Below are 25,507 nucleotides of genomic sequence, written 5' to 3'. Positions count from 1 at the left end.
ACATGATTGCTTGTGAGAAACATTTTCACAAGCTTACCAAAAGATTAACAACATTGTAATGATGTTTTTATTCATCTGCAGGAAAAAGTTCCTTGTTACTTATGAAATCATTAATAAAATATTATTTTACTTATCTTATATTATTTGAAATATATTTATTTCATATTTATTATTTTATTTTGAAATCAATATTTACACATCTCGAAGCATTAAAAAATAAACAGTTTCTGACAATGATAAATATCCCAGTATAGCCAAATTAGTGAAATCAGTATTCCAATGAGAGAGAGGGTCAATTTCATGCCGTGCACTTTCTCCTGATAGAGCATTAGTGTTGGAAAGAATGCTTAATTCACTTTTGATTGTTAAGGAGGGACTAAACATGTATGAACAAAGCCTCACCTTGTACCCATTACAAAGGACTACTGAAATCAGCTTCCTCAGCGCATAGAAATTATCAAGACCGATTGGAAAATGAAAAGAAGTTAAAAAAAAGAATAAGAGAAACGGAAAAAAGAGCACAGAAACATTTTGAAGAACAACAAAAGAAAGATGTTCGTAACATAAAGATTGTGGAACTGCAGCTGAATTTAGAAAAATGTAGAAGAAAATGAAATACATGCGACAGGCCAAGTTTTGTTAGAAGCAGCAAACAAAAAACTGGAGAAGGCTATTAACAGCAAGAACATGAATGAAGTACAAGCATCACATATGATGCTTATTAGGGTTAAGTGTTCAAAAGCAAGAGGAAGCTTGAAAACATCCAGAATAATCTTAATAAAAGAATATCATCATTCATGACTGATTATTTACAGAAGTCAAAGACTTTTCAAGTATTCGTGGTTTACTGGAAATACAGTAGCCACTCGTTATCGGGAGACAGAAAAAAACGCGATATAACTGAGTAATAAAAATTCTGGGCTTTTACTAAACAGATTATACATGCTATGGAATCATTATTCTTTCATCAGCAAGTGTTTGATATAAAATTTTTTCAATCCTGAATTTTATTCGTGGTTATATCGTATTAATTGACGTTTACGTAAACACTGATACCATAAACGCCCATTTAGCATTATTGTTTCTTTAACAATGACATTGAAAGACAAATACTGTCAATATAAAAACAAAATATCAATTGCAATTTTATTATACAGTACTATATAAATCGCTTATTAGAAATTCGTGTAATTTATATTTTTCAATAAAAATTATGAATGTTGTAATTGAAAATCTTATAAAATAAATATTGAATATATAATAGAACATCAAAACTTATAAAATTACAGAGTAAAAATTCTCTAAGAAGCAAAATAAAGTTACTACTGTATAAAACTTTTAGAACTTTCCGTTCAGAATTAAATCTTTTCCTTGCCCATTATGTGGTGAATTAGAAATTACACCTTTATGTGAATTGACACAATATCGTTAATTGGTAAAGGTGTGAAATTTCGAATTCACAGAAACTTGTAAATGAGGAGACAGTACTTAAAACTAATAAATAAACTTTTATATCAGAAGGAAACAAATGATAATCCATCTATCCACCTCTATCCACATCTATCCACTAAATATGCACCTGTTCTGCATATTTAGCTCTTGACGAATTTCTTGTTTCGCCTTCAGTGGTAGTTTCAAGGACAATAGTAGAAATAAAATACCGTATTTCGTTGCAAATAGAAATTCAGTGGCAATTAGAAATTTAAAATTTATTGACTCAAATGCTTTTAAAATTTGGGGGACCAAAAAAGCGCAATATAACAAGTGGCTACTGTATTACAGTATATACAGAAATTTTTAAAATGTGTTTAACCATAACAGAATAAAAATAAAATAGCTTTTACTGCTATTTTGCTGAGTTTTCCTTCTGTGTTTTCACTTTGTTTTTTGTTTTGTCACTATTGCACTCACTTTTTATTCACTTTTTCTGTATTTCAACTCACTTTTTCAGAGGAGAAATGGCACTCCCAGGCCTGTACTATTGAAGTTATAAAGACAATGATTATATTCTACAAGTTTTTTTCTGTACTATAATTACAAATGTAGTAAAAATAATATCTTTACTTTCATATATTAACTTTTATTATCGTATTATTAATTAAGATAATATACAGCACTTATTAAGCTTAGCTTTTTTTCATTATATACTCCTCTAAATTGAANCTAAAACACGTAAAAATAATATTAAAGTAGCCAAGACATAGCCAAATATTGTAGTGCCACATCACTAGTGGACATTTGAAATTTGCCGACTAGGACAGTTGGTTAACCGAGGTGTCGGTTAATCGGGGGTCGGATAATCAAGGCTCTACTGTATCTGACTGTTAAATGAATGACAATAGAATGGCAGAATGGTGACAACAGAAATAAGTCGAGGCTTGCTTTTGGAAATTTATTTATCCAAACAAACACATCTGAGATGTATAAAAAGTTACACAAAATAAAAATATATGACAATTTAGACAATGGTCAAAATTTTTCTTGATAAAGATAAGCTTGACACTTAAAGGCAAAATGTAAGGTAAATACAGATAAAAATCTTGTGGGTACTGCTTCTGCTAAGAAAATTTTGACTGTTATCTAAATTGTCATAAATTTTACTTGGCATAATTTCTTTACATCTCAGATGTTTTTGTTTAATAATTGTATTTTTATATCAAGACAAGATTGGTTGGCACCTGGCAACCAATGACCAAATGTGTTGCTGACCAATGAAATGCACCACCAACCAAAACTTTCAATATTCATTTTGGTTGGCACCAACCAACATGTCACCAATCAAACACACCATTTAGAAAAATTATAAAAAAGTTTTAATTTGCATAAATTTGAGCTTTTGTAATTCTGAATAACATTTTGAATAAAATTTATTTCTTTGAATGCAATTTTATTTTTATAAGCATAAAATTAAGCCATAAAACTGAATTAGCTCTATGGCTGTGGTCCGTGGACCACTGGTGGTCCCTGAAAGCACCCTAAGTGGTCCGTGAAGTCATCCTAAAATTATTAAATAAATGACGATGGTTCAAGCATTGGCTGCTAAAACGCTCCTGGAATACTTTGCTATTACAATGAAAACAGCTATAAAAGTAGTCAACTTTATTAAAAGGAGTGCACTTAATACTGGTTAATCTTCAAAAAATTATGCAGTGATATGAACTTTGAACGTGAAACGTTACTTTTTCACACTGAAGTGTGATGGCTTTCCAAAGGAAATATACTGTTCAGGTTGTACAAACTGAGAGAAGAAGTAAAATTATTCTTAACTAATAAGGAAAACAAAGAGTTGCTATCTGAGTTCTGTCAGTTCAAATTTCAAATACATTTTGCTTATTTAATGGATTTTTTTGCACAACTAAATAAATTGAACCTTCAACTGCAAGGGTCAGGAAATATGAAATTGGAAGGTGCTAGCAGTATATTTGCATTTGAAGATAAAATCAGTGCATTTATCACTAAAATCGACCTATGGACCAGCAAAGTCAAAAGAGAGAATTTTTCTGTGTTTGATACATTGAACCCAATTATTGACGGACAGTGTGCTGAGATTAAAGGACAAATACAAAAGAATATTACATTCCATTTGCAAAACTTGAAAAATGAATTCAGTCGCTATTTTCCTGACTGCAAGGACAAAGGTATTTGGAAACTGATCTGCAATCCTTTCATGAAGTACTGGATGAAATACAAGAAGAGTTAATTGAAATGCAACATGATAGTAACTGCAAGGATACATTCGAGACAGGAATTAATCTTAAAGATTTTTGGAGCCAAAAAGCTATTGCTTTCCCTAAAATTCGAGAAATTGCTTTATGGTACTAACTTTATTTTCAACCCCATATTTATGCGAGCAAGGATTCTCAGTGCTTTTGATAATTAAAAATAAACATTGAAATCAGTTGGATACCAGTACTGACATGCGTTTGGCTTTGAGTAGCACTGAACCAAGAATTCGGCAGTTGGTCAACAGTATGCAGTCACAAAAATCGCACTAAAACAGGGGTCGGCAACCTTTTGAGTCGGAAAAGCTAAAATTACAATTTACAAAATTTCAAAGTTTTTAAAGAGCCACAAAATTTTATCTTGCCAACAATAAATAGTACTCGCATAAATAAAGTTTTTTGATAAAAACTAATCTGTTTATTCATAAGAAAAAATATCTATTTATTCATATATAAGTAGTGTTTTTCACAACAAATTAGATAATAGAAACATCCGACGATGGCATCATTCAAGAGCTTTTGACAGACTGACAACAGTGACGATGTGTGTCACGGGGGAGGGGTGCGGTGAAAAGCGAGTACAAGTGGTTGAGAGATAGAATTGGTGCCTAATCCTCGTTAATCGATTCAGAACGATTTTTAAATGTTTTTTTTTTTTTTTTGATAAAATAAATATTTGCGTATGGAACTAAAGAGCCACAGCTTCACATCCAAAGAGCCGCAGGTTGCCGACCCCTGCACTAAAATAATGTAATTAATGTAACATTTTCGCAAATAATAATACTCTTGGTTCCGAATAATTTTATACATGTTTAATTTATAGAACGACCTTATAAGAATCTATATTACTGCAAATAGCTTGTGATCCGTGGCAAGACAAAAATTTTGATAAATGGTCCCTCATCACTAAAAGGTTAAGAACCACTGCTCTATGGGAAAACCCTGTGAATTTTGACCTATCAACTTGGAAGTTTCATCAGATAATAAAAATGGCTTAAATTTAAAATTTGAGCTTTCCAGACACAGTAGTTTTTTCTCTATGAGCATCTGCAGTGCTGGATGACAAAAAAGAAGAGGAAGATAATACAGCTTTTTTTGGCAATTTTTACACTTTTCAATTGCTTATATTTCAGCAACAATTTTATAGAAAATCTTGAAATTTTGCACACTGCTTAAGAAAACATTTTCTTTCAAATGANTTCACTTTTTTTTTTTTTTTTTTTTGCAAAAGTGACAAATGTGGTTTCCATTAGTGTAAACAACATGTAGAAGATACATTTATTTTCTCAGGGAAATTAAATAACAACTTGGAGGGAGAAGTAATTTTACTACATAAGAAAGTAATATTCCCTCATTCTTTTCATCATCAAAAAAAAAAAAAAAAAAAAAAAAAAGGTTGGAGTCCCTTAAGGAAAGGTCTCCGATTTAGATTAGGGTCAGTTTCTAGCTTGATGTATTAAACTTCATATTTAAATATATTAATTGTATAATTTCTATTCTGATTCTCACATTATAATTGGAACTGAAATCTTGCCATATCCCCATATTTACTAATCAGCCCATTGCAATTTCTTTGTTTCCATGAGTGAAGAAAGCTCTAAGAGGCAAATACTTCACAATTGGCAAGGAAATACAATAACATCTCTGACATCAATCCAAAAAGAAATTCCAGAAAGCATATAAATGTATAGGCATGCTGTTACTATTACAGAGGTGAGTACTAGTCGTTCAGTGTAACAAATCAAAAGATTAGAAGATGACACAAGAAAAAATCTTGTTTGTTTATTGTTTATTGAACTAGTGGGGCTGGCAGACCAAATGCACCTTGACCTGAAAATACATTTATTGTGCGCTCCACAGGAAATTACTTCAGAAGTCTAATCTCTTTAAAAAAAAAGGGGTAGACCTCCAAAGAAAGCTGAGGGATGTCACTAGAGTCAAAAAAAGGAGAACCTAGACAAAGTTTCAGTTGGCACATTTACACAAGTGTTCAAACCAGTCACAACACCAACCATAAACATGTTTCTTGTCAAAAAAGAAGGAATCTTGTTTGTTCAGAGAGCAGACTAGGAAATGTCTTGAAGCTATGCTTTAACCTAGGAACAGATTGTCAGCGTTTGGAAAATGATTAGAGGTAGACCAATCTTTGACAGCTCTAGATAAAGTATTACAGGAAATAACCAAGTGTTGGTTTAGGTTCCACAATGGAATATAGAGCTCCCTGCATTTATATTGCCAGTGATATCCTCATGTTCTGGCACCCATAAAGGAAAGATTATTATAAAATAAAAGTCTGTAACAGCTGGAATGTAGATAAATTAAACACTACATACCACACATACAATCTTCCAGCAAATAATATGTATTTGAATTAAATACAAAATGGAATGTTTTATATTTAATTCAAATACATATTATTTGCTGCAAGATTGAAAGACTATTATGGATAGCCAGCTCATTGAGGTGCAAACAGTAATCCCAAGCAAGTACTAAAGTAATCTGACAGGAATCAAATGCCTTTAAGGCAATATAGATAGTTTTATTAAAAAGATACTAAGTATGTGAAATAATGCAAATACACCAAATAATAGCTAGTATCTCTGCTTGGAACACAGTGGGAAGCTACCCAGCAGGACAAAAAGGTTCTAATATACCATTCTCAAACTACAAATCTACAAATGCCAGCATCCAAGCCATTATCAGTTTTAGATTCATCTACAAACAGGATAATATACTATGAATGAAAGGTCATCTTACCCTTATGCTAATCAAAATGAGAGACTAAATAATGCCTGTTGAACAAAAACTGAGACAACATTTTGTTGGAAACCATCAAAAAGATATCTTCTTTAATCGTTCTTCAGTAAAGCCAAATGTCCAACAATACTGGGCCTAGTAATAAGCTGATCAGTACATCTGAGCCTATAAATGGCCATCCTTGCCTCAGTCTGAAATTAACATGTACAGATGCAGAGGTTGCTCTGGAAAATTAAAAAATATCACCACTATTTCACCAGGTTTAAAATTTTTTCACCACTTCAAATTATTTATCGGCATCAGTTTTACTTACTAATTAATGCAGGTGCCGGTAGCCTTATCAGTTTGTGTCTGGAAAGCAAATGTAACATGTTAAACTGTCACTTACAAGGAGAGGGCCAGACATTCAGGTTTCCAATTCAAACAAAATATGGTGAGCATGTTGGTAGCCTTAAACATAAATGACTCCTTGTATAATAGGACCCACTTTTTAAGCATTTCCAAAAAGTGGGCCTCTGAAAATTTAGTGCTTAACTTACAAGTCTTTGGAAGTTTCATATCCAAGAGTGGCGATGGCCATGTGAATAAGATGTGAGGTACTAGAGTTAGCCAATGTAGGTTAGATCCTTCAAAATTTTAATTTAGTTTTTTTGATGCAACATTATTATTTTGTTATGTAGTGTTTTTGGTGCAATATTTGGTTATGTCTAGGACTACTCCAATATTATTTTTGTTGGTGTGTGTGTTTTAGCTGGAAGCACGGGTGCAACCATATTGTATCATTAAAAATTCTTTTTATTCTGCACAAACAAAATAAACATATTGAAAAGTATAAAAACAAAAACAATTTTATTTCGGAAGTTAATCTAGTATCAAAAACGTTCTGATTTATACACATTGAGAGGGTACTTAAGGACGCGCCAGTATTTGAACGAGGCTTTTTTTCCCCCATCGTGTGCTATATTCTAGGACCTTGCATTGTGACTGGTGTGTTTTGCTTCAGCTCATTGGAGAATAAAGCCCAAGCAGCTAACATCTCCAGATAAAAAAAAAAAAAAAAAGGAGCTTTGCTTGTTTTGTGTGATGTTTTTCTGAGGACTGTCTGTTGGGATGTGTGTTGTGTTGAATTGCAACATTTTTGATACTAGATTAACTTCCAAAATATAACTGTTTTGTTTTTATATTTTTCAATATATTTATTTTGTTTGTTTTGTGAAAAATAAAGAAATAATTTTTAATGATACAATAGCCATGATTACTATTTTAAAAATTTTTGTTAAGCTTAACATCAACGAAAATCAAACGCAAAGTGACACGCAACGGAAAAAATTTTAACAGGAATAGGTTAATATATTTTTTCATATATGATCAGTTATCTGAACAACCCCAGTCCTGAATTGCTTTGGATAATCAATCTGTATAACAATTAAATAGGAAAAATATTCTCAATTATAATGAAAACAAATTAACTTACCTAAATATAATATTTTACTAGCATCTTTTATCACTTTTAATGATAGTCCCCAGTGTCTGTATAAAGGATAACAGAGACTTCGACGTATAAAATTTATTGCCACTTCATTCAAAGAATGGAAAGTCTAAAAAAGAAAAAAATTTAATTTGTTTTAANTTAATTATAATAATAATAATAATATTTTTGCCAGAAAAATTAGAACATTCACCAAATATGCCTAAAATATGATGATGATTTATAAAATAAGGAATTATTGTTGTAATAACAATTTTTTAAATATGTAAAAGTTTCTAAATTCAAATTAAAGGAATTTACAGTCTTATTTAAATAGCATCTCTGAAATAAAAGCAGTGAGTATTTGCTAAATTACAGCATTATATAAAATCTATTTGTTATTTATGATTTGCAATAAATTATTGATAACTGTTATGCTTTAAGTTTATAACTGAATTCATTGTTATAAACTTGAGTAAGTTTATAACAATGAATTTATAATACAAAAACAATATATTTTGATAAACAAAATAATTTTTAATAAAATTGTTGCAAGTTATGATAAATATAATATGATGTTGTTATTGTTAAGTACTTTCAGTTTGATAGATTTGTATTTAATTAATATGTAATATTGAAATTTTTCAGATCGCAAAGATCATAGAAATGGTATCAAGAAACCACCAAGGTTTCGCAAGCCATCTATGAAAGGAGTAAGTTAATATTATAATTTTCAAATTTTCCCAATATTACATTTCCATTTGATATGTAAAGAATGGAATTCTGAAAACTAGAATTGTGACTTATAATTATAGAATATAAAATATTTGCATTCCTTTCTTATTGTAGATATACCATATTATCCCTATTAAGACCCTTATTTACTGTGTATTATTTATGATAAAACTGACATAAAATAAGATATAGTTTTTCAAAAAAAAAACTTTCTGTTGCAAGTAGTTGTATTCTTGTATACAGATGAAGTGTAAATACAAGTTGGTAAAAACAAAGGACCAAATTCGCAATAGTCTTGATCCAAACTGTTGCCATGTTTGTAAATAGCTTTACAAAATTTTTAAGCTAATTCAAAAAATCATAGAAACAGTTAGGAAAAAGGCAGTTACTGGCATTAAAAAATAACTTAATTTTATTAGCTTGTGCTGTTAACTGTATGTTAAAGTACCAACTTCTCACTAATAAAAAAAAAATAAACCAGCAACATTAAAATTTTTGTGGCACTATCTGTTATCATATTTTATTAAATAACTTTTAATATTTTTAACTATTATAAAATGGCAAAAACCTTAATTTTGAGGAGATTTAAGGATGAGTTTTATAAAAAATGTGAATGCTAATAATCAGTAAAATCATTAAGTCCAATCATACTGGAGATACACATTATCTCCCCACTCCCACAACATTTAACCGTCAAAATAAACAAACTTAACTGAAAATTTCAGAAATTTTCGACAAAAAGCACAAGAGTTATTAAACTTCAAACAAGGTGAACAAAATTGTGCCCCACTGTATACATTAACATCCATACATACAGAAATTACCCCTAAAGTTTTTTGCATTTCTTGATGTGTCCTAAGTGCAAAAATTAAAAATCTTCAGGGGTGAATTTTTGACTGATTATCATACTTTCTGTCTGTTATATATAACAGCTGGGAAAGTAATAGTCTGGGAAGGGGCTTCTACTAGCATACTTTAAAAAAAAAACAAAGAAATAAAAAGTAAGATGGGCATGTNAAGAAAAAAATTTAATTTGTTTTAAAATTTATAATCTATTATAAAAGTTTATATCATAAGAATTAATCTAAGAAACATTAATCTAACTTATTGATTTGGTTTTCATGATAATTATTTTTCTGAATTTAATATCTTCTCAATAATAAATGTAGTTTTTGTATTAAAAACCAAAAGATCATGTTTTAATATAATATACTTTTAATCTTATCACTTTAATCACTTTAAAACCTATAATTTCTTTTATAAATTAAAGTTAAATCTAAAAGTTTATGTAATATTTTCATTATATTATCAGAAAATAATAGAATTTAGACTGGAAAAGTTTATCAATATAACTTTTGATATATTGATAATATTTTTTTTTGCAAAAGTGACAAATGTGGTTTCCATTAGTGTAAACAACATGTAGAAGATACATTTATTTTCTCAGGGAAATTAAATAACAACTTGGAGGGAGAAGTAATTTTACTACATAAGAAAGTAATATTCCCTCATTCTTTTCATCATCAAAAAAAAAAATAAAAAAAAAAAAAAAGGTTGGAGTCCCTTAAGGAAAGGTCTCCGATTTAGATTAGGGTCAGTTTCTAGCTTGATGTATTAAACTTCATATTTAAATNTGTACTATAATTACAAATGTAGTAAAAATAATATCTTTACTTTCATATATTAACTTTTATTATCGTATTATTAATTAAGATAATATAAAGTACTTATTGAGCTTAGCTTTTTTCATTACATACTCCTCTAAATTGAAGGATTTCCTTTGGCCGTCCGTATCACGTGATTTAGGCATCCATTATTATAATCGGGATACTTCTTGTCATAGATATACGAATACTTTCAGATGTTTTCGATAAATCTTTCCGGATCTATTCTAGAGTAGCCACGAGGGTACGTACACAAAAGCTCGTTTTTTGCCATTTTCGCACCATGTCAATGACCTAGATTTCACTGATTTCTGATTGGTGGATGGTACCGTTTTACGGCCGTATTCGCGTCCAAAGTTGAACACTGTTCAACTTGCTTTTACGCTGGTTTTACGACCCGATCAAGTGTAAAATATCAGGGTCACGTGATTAAAAGCTTTTACAGCGAGGGGTTTTTAAGGTAGTGGCGTCTCGGCCTTAGTAATCTTAAGGCCCAGGCTATGGCCACTTGCTGAAAAAGTTGAGACTTGGTTATTTTGTTATAACCAAGTCTCAACTTTTTCAGCAAGTGGCCAAAATACAAAAATCTTTAAACTCGTTTTTCTGACAAATATTTGAGAGTTGGATTGAGTGACTTTATTATTGATTTATAGTAGGGTAATATTACTGTACGGTATATATCAAACTCATTGAAATCCAAAATGCCAATTCTGAGCCTCTCCTTGTAAGAATTTTTTGCCAGTTATACTAAGTCTATCCCCTTTTATAACTAAAGTTTTCACAGTTATTTATCTATATAGTACATATTTACAAGAGGAAAATGTGATGTTCTTACATATTGCAGTAGTTTTACCCATTAGTGGTGATAAACATTTGATGACAGAGCAGATTTACATAACTGTAAAGTAGCTGTTATATCAATTTAAAGTTTTTTCTAAAACTTTTTATGGGATGTTCAATATTTGTCAATTTCTCTAAACAAAGTATTATTGGGCTGCAATTTGAAAAAATTGCAGACCTGTAAATTTCCACTGTCCTCTGTCCATCTTTCCTTAATCTCAAGAACAGAGTTAGATAGATGTAGGATGGGATCAGATATGGAAACCTTAGGAGCAGGAGGCTCTGATTAACTATGTAACAACTTCCAATGCAAACTGGAAGTCACTTTATTTCAATTCAAAAATTGTCCCCTGTAAGGTGTTGGATAGATAACCAGCCTGACTTGTTAAAGTATGATGTATAGGGGAAAGCCACTACTAATTTGAGGTGGAGACGACATATTTTAAATTAAATGTATTTTTTTAAAAATATGATTAAAAATTGCAGCCGAGCATTGTGACATTGTCACAGTAAATAATTGCTCATATACATTGTAATAATAATTGCATTAAGATGCAAGTACCTGACAGTCTTTTTTAGAAAAAAGTTTGTTAATTTTGTATATCTGTAATTTGTTGAATAATAATAATTTAACAAACTGATGAATTATTATTTTTTTAAAGTTGATATTTTGATTAAATAACCTTTTAAACGATGCATTTTTCTTTTATTTTCCAGGTTGATCCTAAATTCTTGAGAAATCTTCGATTTGCAAGGAAGCATAACAAAAAGGCCAGAAAGATGCAGAAACAAAAAGATAATGTTAAACCATGATTTGTAAAACTTGTTTTTACACAAATAAAATTATGAATTATATAGTTGTCTTTCAAGAAAATATATATTTTCAAACTGAATAACTCTTTAGATGTTAATCTATTGTAAATTATGAAAAAAAGCTTAAAATACTTTTATTATATAGGTTTTGTCAATTGATATTGAATAGAACAAAAAGATTTGAAGCTATAGAGAGTTACATAAAAATAGTTTTTTTTTCCCCATCTCCTTTTTTCACAAACCAAAAAGATAACAGCTTGAAGAAATGAAAAATCTTCTTAAGACGACATAAATAGATTATTATATGTCATCTTTATATACGACTTTATGCAAAGAACAAAAAGATGTTTTATTCTTTAAATTTATACTGTATTTTAATATGAAGTACTCTCATTTAAGTGATAATTTGTTTTACTAGGAAAAGGTCTGTTTTTTTTAAATATAAGGATCATTCATAGAATAATTCTAACAAAAATACCAGAATTAAAGAATGAAATTTCAATAAATAATTGCGTGACACCTTAGTGCAGTGTTTTTCAACCTGTGGGTTGCAATCCCCAGGAGGGTTGCAAAGCTTTACACGGGGATCGTGGGTAAAAGAAAAAGACAAGTGTTTGCAGGTCCTACACTACAATAAAAAAAACTACAATCTCAAGTGAGAAGGCTGTGCCTGTTTATTTTACAGTACAATTGGTGTTTAGATTGATATTTAGGTCTCAACAGAAAGAAACTTAAATACGTAGTTTTTAAAATCACTGACATAGTTTTAATATGGCCCTGCGGGAGGTTGCCAGAATATTTTAACTTGTAAAGGGGTTGCTTATTCAAGAAGGTTGAAAAACACTGCCTTAGTGTAAAAATGAATTATATTTGAGAATTATTATTTCAAAATATGTAATGGAAGTGTTCATAATGACTAAACTATTGTAAACTGCAAAATCCAGTAAAAAATGAGAAAAGCTTTTAATTTCTCTATGATTATAAAAATATCAAATACACTCCTGTAAACTGAAATCACAACACCAGAAAAGGATGCACATGACAAGACTAGTAGAGGTGACAGAGATATGCAAATGATTAAGAGATATTCTGTACTGAATGAACAGGTGTTACATATGTATGGTCTATATGGCAAGGATACTATCATATACAGCTATATGGCAAGGCACACTATCAATGAGGCAATGGTTGCCTGAAGTATCCCTTGCCAAGCTGCATCCATTGTGGTGCACATGTGTATAGTATGTGATGGTGGACTATGATGAACTTCACATCAGATGAGGACCTATAGATGTTTCATGGGGGAGAGATCCAGTGGGGCTGTTGGCCAGGAAAGGATGTGAATTCTAGGTTGGTGAGAGTTTACCATGCAATGTGCAGTTGCATGGTAAACTCTCATCAACTATCACTGGTAGCTAGACTACAGGCACTGCAATTACTGATCTGTCAGAGTAACAGAAATATGTACAGTATTGATTGATCATCATGCTTCCCCAAACCATGAAGCTCGGCAAAGAGGGCTGGCGCAGCGTTCCCCAGAATATTACCATAGCAATCATTCCTCCACAGACAGAAGCAGGATTCATCCATGAACAATACCCAATGTCCAGTTTTGATGACAACGCCATGCCAGGTGTGCAGCTGTGTCAAGCGGTTAATGGTGTCCTGGTTGCCATGCATTGCAGCCTGTTGTGAATGGTTTAGGTGGACAGATGTGCCTGTTAACAGCAATGAGCAGCTTTGGATGTCATATGCCATGGCAAATGAGTCCCAACAGGCCATACAGCAAAGCTGCCAATCTCTGCACTCTGTCATGCTCTGGTGCAATCCACTTGCTCTTTGGCATATTTGCAAATGTTCCTGCATCCATCATGTCATACATTGTCGGATGGTACATTGTGGCCAACATGCATGGCAACTGCACATATTGACAAACCGAGGTCATGTAGCTCCAGGATGTAGTCTCATTCCTCATCTGTTAACCGATGGTATTCAGCTTGCTGTTGTCTGAGGCATTTTGTACATGCTTTCAAAAGTTCAGCTGTCACAAACCATCACTGATAGCATTTATGGCCCAAGCCAGCTGCTAGTCTTTATAGCCTGAAATTGGGCATCATATGTCCTGATGCATATGCAAACTTGCATTTGCATATAGTTACATGCTTTCCTTTGTAGTGTTGTGGTTTTGTTTGAAGATTATAATTCAATTGCACTCAGAGCCTGTGAAGCAGGCCCTGAGTGCAATTGAAATGATGTAAATAGAGCACCTGCTATGGATGGCTGAACTTAGGGATAACCAAAGAAATTTTTTCTTATGGCCCCAAACTGGTCTCATTTGACATTGAAGGATTATGCTGGCAATTATAATTGCCCAGTGGTGGACTCGAGATCAATCCTTTCAACTTGATGTACATATTCAACTTTGATATTTTCAGTGACTAGCAATGCCTGTTCAGTAAAGTGTGCTGAGATGTGCAGTGAGAATAGATCTACTTTATCATGCATAATGAAATTTTTAAATTACATTTACACTTCAAAGCTTTTCAAATTGAAGACAGTAGTCTTGTAACAAAAACACTTATCAATGAGAGGCAGTATCTTCCAGGCAAAGTTCAACTACTTCAAAATTCCTTATTGATGGATCCAATCTCAGGTCATCATTTTGTCTTAGTAATTAAACTGCTGACAATAAGACTATAGTGGCAGTCCAAGCTAAAAGCAAAAGATTGATAGTACTGACTGAAGCCATTTTGTCAACAAATACATGAAAATTACAGGACAATGGATGTACAAAATGCTCATTGGCTATTTGTAATACTCCAGTTTCACATTCCAGTAAATGAGCAAATCTGTGACAATCATTGCCAATATTTTAAAAGCAATTGCAACCATAAAAAATCATTATTAGTTTGTGCTGGTCTTTAGATACTGAGTCCTATTTCAGGAGTACTTATCAGAGGCTTGATTTAAAATTGTGATGGACCATACTACTAATTTAGTTTAGTGAGTTTTTAAGTGATGTATTTGATGCTGAGCTAAGATCATTGAGAAGCTTTGATAATTAGAAAGTTGAGATAAAGGATTTTAATATAAATCCCGTAACAGTGCATTGACAAAAACTAAAGATTACTTAAAAGAAATTGCTGTTATGTGGATCAACTGAATATCAGGTTTTAGCTAATGGAATTTTTATTTCATTAGTAATTTAAAAGATCTGAAGAAAATGTTAAAATATTTCAAATAGAAGAGACACGAGACATAAATCACCATAAATTTGATGACAAGCTATCCTAAAAGTTGGCCATTTCATATAAATGAATTTTCTGAGGTTTACCCCAACAGATTTGTCACCTTACTAGCTTCCATATCTGCAGAGACTTACCTCAAACTAAAATTTATGACATACTTTACTGTATTCATATGTAAGATTTCAGTTCTTGCAACTTTACTAATAGAATGTAGATGGTAATTATTATTGTTTAGTGAAGTTGTACAACAAATATAATTAAAGTCAAAATTTTGTTGCAACAAATTGTTCTTATAAAAATGTCTTATTAATTTATGTATAAAGGGTGGCTGAAATTATTATTAATTGGGGACTGCCAAAGGTCTAGAAAGCACTCTTATCACAATCAAATGTGAAGAAAAATATAATTTTCAAAGATACATTGGTGTAAGTTAATCATTAAAGGAAGAAATTGCAGAAAGCAAAATTATATTTCACTTGTGATAATGGTTAACTTGATTACATAAAAGTTTTTTTAATCATTAATAAAATTTGATTTTGCTTCCATGCAAACTGATTAATACTTTCCATTAGTAAATTCTTGACAATGTTCAGTAAGATTATAAAGTTATTTTCTAATCAATAATTTCATCCATTTTGAAATTTTGATTTAATAAATGGTATGTTTATTCAAATGTGTATATCTACAAATGAAAATATTTTTTGGTATTAATTCATATGCCTTTGTGTCCTCATTATATACTAATAAAAATAAAATATTTTTCATTTGATTCAATTACAGTATGAATATTTTACAAAATTACTTCATATAAAATATATATTCACATTTTCTGATTCAATAAATATATTACACTTAAAAAACTTTTTTAAGATTATAAAAAAATATAATTGTAAAAATAGTTTTATCTAACTTCTCAGCTTAGTTAAAAGAGAACATCTTTCATCTAAATTATCATCAGAACTGTCTTCTGAATCTGAATCTGAAGAGCAGTAATCATCACTATCTGTCATTGATGTAGCTATGGAACTGGAACTTTCACTATCAGAGTCCAGTTCACTTTCTGAATCCGAATCATTAGAATTCGAATAGTTGCATTGAGAAGACAATTTAAAATTTGTATTTGATTGTAAACTGACTTCCTCAATTTTATCACATATTTCCTCAATATCTTTATTTGGCACTTCTGACTCTCTGGTATTTGTGCAATTTGTAGTGGAAGTCAAATTATCATTTTTACTTTCATTTTCTTTTATAGCCAATACTGAAGCTGCTTCTAATTCAATCAAATCTAATTTTACATGTTCCTTATTTATTCTGACCTAAAAAAATACATTAAATAGTAATAAATAAGTTTTAAAAAGTTTTTTACAAAAAATATACACACAAGTTTTTCTTCTATATCACTTGAAAAATATTCTATTAAACACTAGTTATGTGTTGTATAAATTCACAAATGGTAATCCATACACAATAACCTTTACAACATTTGGTGTTTAGGTGTGACTGTAGGGTCGGTGTCTCTTTGACACCACGTCAGGAGACCTGACTCTGACACCACCGAGTCTCACAGGACTCGGAAATCGTGACACAACGTCGCGTTAGCGGGTGAGCGGTTGGGCTTGGAGTAGAGGTGAGGAGAGAGACGAGGAAGTGACTCACTCGGATTCCATAGTAACAAATAAATAACAATTTTAATAAGTACTAAAGAAAATACAGATATATTCGATTTCTGTCATAGCCCCTAATTATACTAGGCCGTTCGAGAGAGAGAGTTTACAAACGAATCACGGGTTGATAAATACCTTTCTTTTGGGTCGAAGATCTGTGGTCAGATGACACTGTTGATGCCGATGGAATGTTCGATAGAATGATTCTGGGTCTTATCAGTTAACAGGAGGCTGAAAGTCAGGATGATATCCTTAAAGAGGCACGGAATTAATCCTGGAGTCTTGGTCACGGTATTAATCCGGGAGGACGACTTTGGTGGACAGACGTTGGAAGACGACTGACTTCGGGTGTTTTTTCTGTTTTCTCTTGTTANAAAAAAAAACAAAGAAATAAAAAGTAAGATGGGCATGTAATAAAGACAACACTATTAATCTCAAAAAAAAAAAAAAAAAAAACATTTTTCTTATTGTTTTATGATGTGTATAGCATAGAAATATTTATCTTGTCTTCTCACTATTATTTGTACTATATTCTGAACTAAGTTCCCATAGAACATAAAGTGTTAATGAATGTGTTCATTAGACAGGATTAAGCCCCCACAATATTGATACCTATAATTTTCTTTATCCAACAACAGCAAGTAAACAAAACAACAAATAAGAACTGCTGCATATAATACGAAAATTGTGTAATCAGATTTACTTCTCTGAATTCTGTTAATGGGGATGCTCTGGATTGGTTCCTTGGATTTCAGCAAGTTTGATGTATATTGTAATGCTATCCTACTATAAATCAATAGTAAAACCACTCAATGCAACTCTCAAGCAGTTGTGAGAAAAATGGGTTGTTTTCTGTATTCATTATACCTGAGTCTCAAATGTTTTTCAGTGAGTGGCTGTAGCCTAGGGCATTGTTCCTCAACCTTTTTCTACTGGCGGCACACCTATGACTCAACACGGCATACCAAAATGTTATTCCCCTCAAAAACATATGATATGATACTATTAATAGAATTTCGTAATGCCATAAGCCTATTATTACTATTATGTTGCGTTTTGTGAGTTACACTCGGATGGCTGTGTACTATGCCGGACCAGAGTCAAGCCATAGTAACTTCAAAACAAGACAAAAATTAAATGAGTGTGTCAGTGTATGTCTGTATTCAGGAATTTCCTAACAATATGACATGTATTCAATATAGTGGCCTTCTGTAGTGTGATGTGTGTGTTTCTATTCAATTTTAATGTTCCCAGGCTTTTGTGTAGTGTGTGGGGTATGACACCTGTAGAGGAGAGGACAACAGGTATAATAAGAACCCTATCCATCCTCCACAGATTCCTTATTTCCTGGGCAAGTTCTGTTTACTTGCTAATTTTTTCAGTGCATGTGTTTTGTTCATTGTGAGTGTTTTGAATGGCTATGTCTATAACGTATGTGATTTTATTGTGTTTGTCAATGAGTGGGATGTCTGGTCTATTGTGGTAAATTGTTTTATCTGTGATTTTGGATGTTGTGTCGTGTCCATACGTTGTGAATGTAAATTTAATGGTGTATTACTTGAGTCTGCTAGAGTTACTGCTTTATGTAACTGTGACATTTCTTGTTTTTTGTAGAAAAACTCTCGCAATGTCTGTATTTGTTTGTTGTGGAGGTTAACTATGTCGATCAGGCCACATCCGCCACCTTTACGTGGAAGGGTTAATCTTTCTATGGCAGATTTAGGATGATGTTGTTTATGCTTAGTAAGTGTTGTTCTTGTTTTCATTTGGAGTTGCTTAAGATCTATGTGAGTCCAATGTATAACTCCAAAAGAATAACTGAGTACTGGGACGACATATGTGTTTATTGCTTTAACATCATCTTATTTCTTGACTATTGAACACAAGACTGTGTTATTAATTAAACACTTGGCGTTTTTCCTCTTTATTTAGTTGAATCCTTGCGATGTACGTAGTATCCATTTGTTGAACTGTATACGCTATTTTCCTTTGTCTAGATGGAATTTGCCATTTCTATAACCAATAACTCCAATAATTTGGTAATTTATTAGAATAGGTTAGGTTAGAACGTGCGTCCCCACTGTTCCTTGATTCCAACAAACAGAAGAAAGGAACGAGCCACCATGACGGTGCACATAGGTAAAGATTAACCTCTGGAAGAAAATACTCGGCCCTGAGCGGGACTCAAAATCGCAACTGTTGCTCAGTGTGTTAGGTTATAGGAAACAAAAATTTATTTTACGTATGTAAAAAAATCCTTTATGCACATAAAAAATCTCTCTCATTACAAATTCAGAAGCCAATGTTGAGTAAAAGTTATGTACTCATGACATATTTTCATTATTTGCCAAAATCTACCTCTTCCGAATTGCATTTCCTTCTACAGAGTTTAAAAATGAGTATTCTAAGCATCCCCGTGTTTTTGGCTGTTTCTAAAAAAAATCAGTAAAATCCTTTTGCAGGAGAAAACACCACGCTGNATAACTTTGGCATTATTATTAATTAAATAATTATTATTCAAGATTTTGATAATCAGCAAATATTATTTTTTTATATTTTGCATTACAGTACTTAAAGTATATTCTATTTTAGAGTTTACAAAAATGAAATTATCTTATGTCGAAACAATAACTTATATCTAATGTTTTCCATAATTTATATTCATATTCAACAAACAATTATTTATTGTGCATCGTCACAATGTCAAGCTGCAATTTTTAATCGTTTTTAATTTATTTAGTTTAAAATATATGTTCTCCACCTCAAATTAGTAGTGTCTTGCCCCTGTACATCACACTTTTTCTTTAACAATAGAGTCATGCCGGTCATCTATTAACTACTTTTAGGGGAAAATTTTGAATTGAAATAACATGACTTCTGGTCTACATTAGAAGTTCGTATATAGTTAATCGGGGCCTACTGCCCTCAAGGTTTTCATAACTTTTCTCGTCTTTCGTCTATCTAACTCTATTCTAGAGATTAAGAAAAGACAGACAGACAGGCGGATTAGCGTGAGAATTTATAGGCCTACAATTTTTTCAAATTGCAGCCCAATTAATAAAATCAGGCTACCATTTTCCAAAACTTTTCATTTTGACTAGATGCATTACACTGGATGACAAAATTCAAACTTTCATAATTCTTGATCTTTGTACAGAATTTCAAAAGTTATTATTAGAATCAAGATATGCTCATAACGGATCCTGAAAACTTTTAGTGAATCAAAATCTTGTAAATTGGGATTAGCTTTTCTATTATTTCTTATGATTAAAATTTGTATATGTTCTGAATTATCTATACATCCCAAATATCAGTGAAGTTCTATAAAATGCCTGTTCACCTATCATCAGCCAATGATTTCAAATGAAATAAAATAAATGAAAATGTTGATTACATTATTTACAATATAATCAACATTATATTGTAAATAATGTTGATTATTTACAATATAGTCAGATTGTCAGATGGTTGAGTGGTTAAATTGTCAGCCTATTGCTTTGAAGGATCCAGAAATAAATCTGGTTGGGTCAATAAAACCTTAGAAATTTTACAGGGGTGGTATATCCCAAATATGTCAGGCCAGTCAAGTCCCTCACCACCCAGACATCATTGTGGGTCTGGCCAAACCCATAATGAGCCTAATAAAAGATCCGCTTGGTGTCCAGAATGTGGAAAGAGTGGTTAAAAATATATACATACATATATACAAGATGTTTCAAAAAAGATGGGCAAAACTTTATGGGGTGGAAGAACACAAAAACAAACATTTCCCATTATAGAATGTATGGTCAAATGTAAAGTGCTAGGGCATAAACAAAGTAATGACTCATGACACAGAACATGGAAAAAAATCTTTAATAATGGATAATTACAAAAATTGCTGAAAGGAGCAACCACCAACCATAATGAATGCTTCAGTGTTGACAATGAATCACATACATTTTGGAGGATACTGGGCATCTCGCACACAGCTGCAGCAGTAATACTAATTCTGGCAACAAGGTCCTCAGAGGTTTCAATGGGAGTCTCATACCATCTTTGTTGTTCCAATTCAACCATATCTTCCATCCTTTAAAGTTTTGAACATATTTTTGAATACTCTGTTTATACATAAAAGGGATTGTGAAATGAGAAAAGTGATTTGTTTCTATTTTTTAACTCTTTCTGTCCTGTGGATACTGCCCTTTCTGGCCAAGTTCACAATGGGAGCAGCCAGATAGTGAGAGATGGGATCCAGTCATAAATAAAAAGAATGAGGGCAGTCAAAAAACCCTAAAATATTTCATGAGGACAGACTGCCCAAGAAATATTCCTAGGGTTTTTTTATTGTCCATATTCAAGCCTACCACCTGGGTCCCCCAAAGAGGTAGGCTAACATCTTAACTTCTTCTGCCATACAGCCACAAAAAAAAAAAAATGATTAAGACCTAATAAATAAATACAACAAATTCACATATGTTATTTATTTAACATTGTTTTGGATCTTTCCTCAATGACATTATAACAAGTAGATTTGTATTAATTTACAATTATCATTGATGGGTTTTCTTTATAAACAGTAAAATTGATTCTATGAGATAGGAAATGCTAGAGCCTTAAAGCATGACATAATAAGAATGTTAACGAAATTGTAGCCTGTTTATATACAATTCAGCCTATGGGAAAATTGGTTTCATTATACACTGTCTGGAAAGTTCCGGGACTGATTATTTTTTATCAGAGAGACAAGTGGTGCCATGTACCTGATTACTATGTAATCTTTTAATTAAAACTTTCATGTTTACACATGATTTATTCAGAATGCTATTGTCAGTCTTTTTTCTGTAATGTACTTTTAAAGGTAAAATTTTTTTGTTTGTTGAAAAATTTGTGATGGAGCAATGGAGCAGCAAAGAAAAGTAATAAAATTTAATCATAAATTTGATAAAACAGCTACAGAAATTTACAATGCCTTGAAAACTGTGTATGAAGACAATTGTTTATCTTGTTCAAAGATGTCTAAATGGTAAAAACAATTTCAAGAAGGGAGGCAATCACTTGAAGATAATGCAAGATTATGCTCATCAAATTGATGGTCTTGTCCATAAAGAATTCTTCCTAGCAGGCATCACTGTGACCTCTGTGACCTGAGCATGTTGGAGTGTCTTTGTAAAAGGATTTGGTATGTTTGCCCAGAAAGACAAAAAACAGAATTATTTTTTTCTGCTTCACAACAATGCACAATCCATTCACCTAGAACTGTACAGCAAAAATAGCTCAAAAACAAGTCCCTGTGCTTGTTAACACACTGTATTTGCCAGACCATGTACTCTGTGACTTTTTCCTCTTTCTATAGCTCAAGATGCAGTTGAAGGGTAAACAATACAAATGATTTAGAAGACATTCTAGACAACGTGAAATGAGAATTAAAGAGGATTACAAAAGTAAATTTTCAAGCAGCTTTCAGTGCTTGTATGATTGTTGTCAATCATGAATTGAGATGGGGAGATGACTATGTGAAACATTGTAAAGATTAAAAATCTTTCCATTTGCTTTTGAATTTTTTAGAACAATAGTACTGGAACTTTCTGGACAGACAGTGTACAGTATATCATTTTGCTTTATGTTACAATTAACAAGAACCTATTAACAATATTAAGTGTGAACTTAATGTACTGTACATAATTTACTGGACACTTCTTTATCTAATGGTAAGAAAACAATAGTTACTTAAGATAATATGTATGCAGTAAACTAGTAAAACAACATAAAATAAAATTGTAAATCACTAATAGGAGAATTTATAAGATAGAAGCCATATTAGAACAAATAGCACTAATAAGTGAATGAAGGAGAAACAAGACTAGAACACACAAGCCATCTAATCAGTATGTGCAGGAATTTCAATCTTGTTGCACTTGTGATTAGAATATTTTCCTCATAAATATCAACTGGTACTCCTTGAATTGAATTCTTGTATGTCAAGTATTCATAAATTAGATTCATATTATATTTTATTGCAAAATTTATTGTATTTAATAAACCCAAATATGCATTTTCAAACAGGCATACAAGTAATAGTCTGCTAGAATTTCAATAATTAGAAAACACTTACTACAAGCCATGATAATGTCCCACTCAATTTGCAGATTGTCCATGCTGATTCCACCTGTAAAATAAATTTTTATTTGAAATACAAATAGCAAATTCAATAGATTTAATGTTTATCTTTACTAATTAAATTAATCATTCAATTTATAATAAATTTTTTCTACAATTAAAAATCATGAATTATCAATGACTCACAGTATTTTCTCCCGCTGTAGTTCTTCCGTTATATGCAAATGCTAACAAAATATCTACTAAACCAAGATAAAGAGCATGTCTTGTTTCTTCATCTAATAAATGTACACAATTGTTAAGGCTTAAATATAAAATACTTATATGATAAATTTTAAAATATATATAATAAAGGATATATTCTTTATTTGGTAATTTCAGCATTTTTTCTTTTTCTGCTTCTAAAAATTAAATAACAAAATTATTGAAATATGTAGTTTATCTACTAAAATTAAAAAAAAAAAAAAAATACACATTTGCTTTTAAAATCTTCAATAGATATAATAAATTAAAACTATAGAAAACAATTTTCCAATAATATTCATATATTAAGACAAACCATAACTTAATATTAGAACCATAGAAAATAAATATGTATTTAAAATTTTTTTTTAAGTTTTAAATACATATTTATTTTCTACAGTTCTAATTATTTATTGGTTTGTAAGCAAACTGTATAATTTAAATATGGAAATTATCAGATAAAATTGCATTGTTTAAACTTTTTACATTGTTTTTTTTTGTAAATTTGTGTTCTTTTATTTACAATTCTATATAGATCAGGTGCTTCAAATTTCTTTCAACCATTTTTTACTATCTGTGATAGTAGATAATTATTAAAAAACTATATATCTTGATAACTTGATAAATAAGATGCATAATAATTAACAACAATTTACTGGTAAAATCTTCAAATGGAATATAATAAATGAAAATANAATAATAATAAATAAGTTTTAAAAAATAATAACGGTTTTTATTAGAAATGACTTACCCGAGAAAGGGCATTTGATAATGACATCAAAGTTTCTGTGCTATAAATAAATTAAATTTCTATAGTATATATCAGTAAAAAAAAAAATTGATAAAGATGTTGATTCTATTACCTAACAGTCTGTATCCATATGCAGTAGTCCATAATATAAAGATCATTGATGATATATCTTGACTCGTATTTCTGTAGAAGGGAATGTATTTCCAACAAACATTTTAAAACATATTCTTTTCCTGTAAGAGAGACATTAATAAAATTAGAAAAGTATGAATGTTGACCATTAAATTCACAAAATCATTTCAATATTTTTTTCTTGCATAAATTTTTGGAGAAAAATATGCTGAATATGTCCTCTGTGATGTCTTGGGGCCAGCCTCAAGTGTCAATTAGTTCCTGTAGATCAATTTTGTTTACAGGTTTTTTTTTTAATGGTTTACGATTGATGATTGTTTTAAAGTAATCATTTGGTATTCCTCATGAAACAACTCTGAATAAAATTATTCAAAGACTCAAAAAAATATTCAATATGCTGTTCACAAAAATCAAATATTCAGAAGTTAATTATGAAGTACAACAACATTACATCACATTTTGTCAATATTGTTCAACCAGTATTATTATGGGAATCCGGTGGGCAAGAAACAAATGTGGGAAGTCGGGGTGACGAAAGCTTCGTTTCTCACTCCTTACTGGCCTTGGATCAGGAAGATTTGCCCACAGGGTCACTAGGATGGTTTTTGTAGTATTTGATTTGGGTGACAGGTAGTTCGTTTGATCTACCTGTCAGTTTTTCCTGACACCTAATTAGAGCATTAGACATGCTAATGATTAAATTTATATACTTTTTTGAGTAGGAGAGAATTGTATATCTGTGATAAGACATTGGTATAGAGTTGAGCCCATTATTCAAATCAACAAAACAAAACAATTTTTTAGGAACAAAATATAAAGTAAATAAAAATCATTACATGATGAAAAATCTAAATCCCTATCTATTCATGTGAGAGAGACAGCTTACATTAAGTAAAACTTACTACCTCATTGGAGTTCTCTAGATGGAAACAATGTTTGGAAAGGGGAGGATGAGAGAATGGGAACTCACTTCTGTCTTCAAAGTGTACAAGTCAAAAATTTTTGAAGGAGAGACTCTTGGGTTTGGAGCACAATTTGGAATGATTGGAGAACTCTCTGAATTGGGGGAAATTGTCCTTTTTATTGAACTTTCTAAATAGAAATCCTGGATTCGTGTCTGCTAATGATGTAGAGAGGGGTAGATATCCAGATGGTTGTCAAGATTGGCGATAAGAATGTGAGAAAGGGAAGTTCAATTTACCTTTTTTTTTTTTTTTTTTGCAAAAGTGACAAATGTGGTTTCCATTAGTGTAAACAACATGTAGAAGATACATTTATTTTCTCAGGGAAATTAAATAACAACTTGGAGGGAGAAGTAATTTTACTACATAAGAAAGTAATATTCCCTCATTCTTTTCATCATCAAAA

At 31.1% G+C, this 25,507-nt stretch overlaps 1 protein-coding gene across 2 annotated transcripts in view; it reads right to left on the bottom strand.

Annotated features, from left to right (window-relative positions):
- Nucleotides 1-16,056: 16,056 nt before the first annotated feature.
- LOC111629894 (protein SHQ1 homolog) overlaps nucleotides 16,057-25,507 on the bottom strand; it is a 37,543-nt gene continuing 28,092 nt past the window's right edge. For both annotated transcript variants that reach the window (XM_023373823.1, XM_023373824.1), the window contains 3 exons: nucleotides 24,120-24,240; nucleotides 24,008-24,047; nucleotides 16,057-16,566 (listed from right to left, as the gene is read on the bottom strand). In XM_023373823.1, coding sequence (XP_023229591.1) covers nucleotides 16,153-16,566; nucleotides 24,008-24,047; nucleotides 24,120-24,240 — 575 coding nt within the window. In that variant the 3' untranslated portion in view covers nucleotides 16,057-16,152. The remainder of the gene's footprint in view (nucleotides 16,567-24,007; nucleotides 24,048-24,119; nucleotides 24,241-25,507) is intronic.

This window comes from Centruroides sculpturatus, unplaced genomic scaffold, assembly GCF_000671375.1.
Source record: "Centruroides sculpturatus isolate CEXI.00-Female unplaced genomic scaffold, Cexi_2.0 scaffold528, whole genome shotgun sequence".
Taxonomy (NCBI): domain Eukaryota; kingdom Metazoa; phylum Arthropoda; class Arachnida; order Scorpiones; family Buthidae; genus Centruroides; species Centruroides sculpturatus.
Note: the sequence above shows the minus strand (reverse complement) of the source record. Positions and strands in the feature narration are given on the sequence as shown.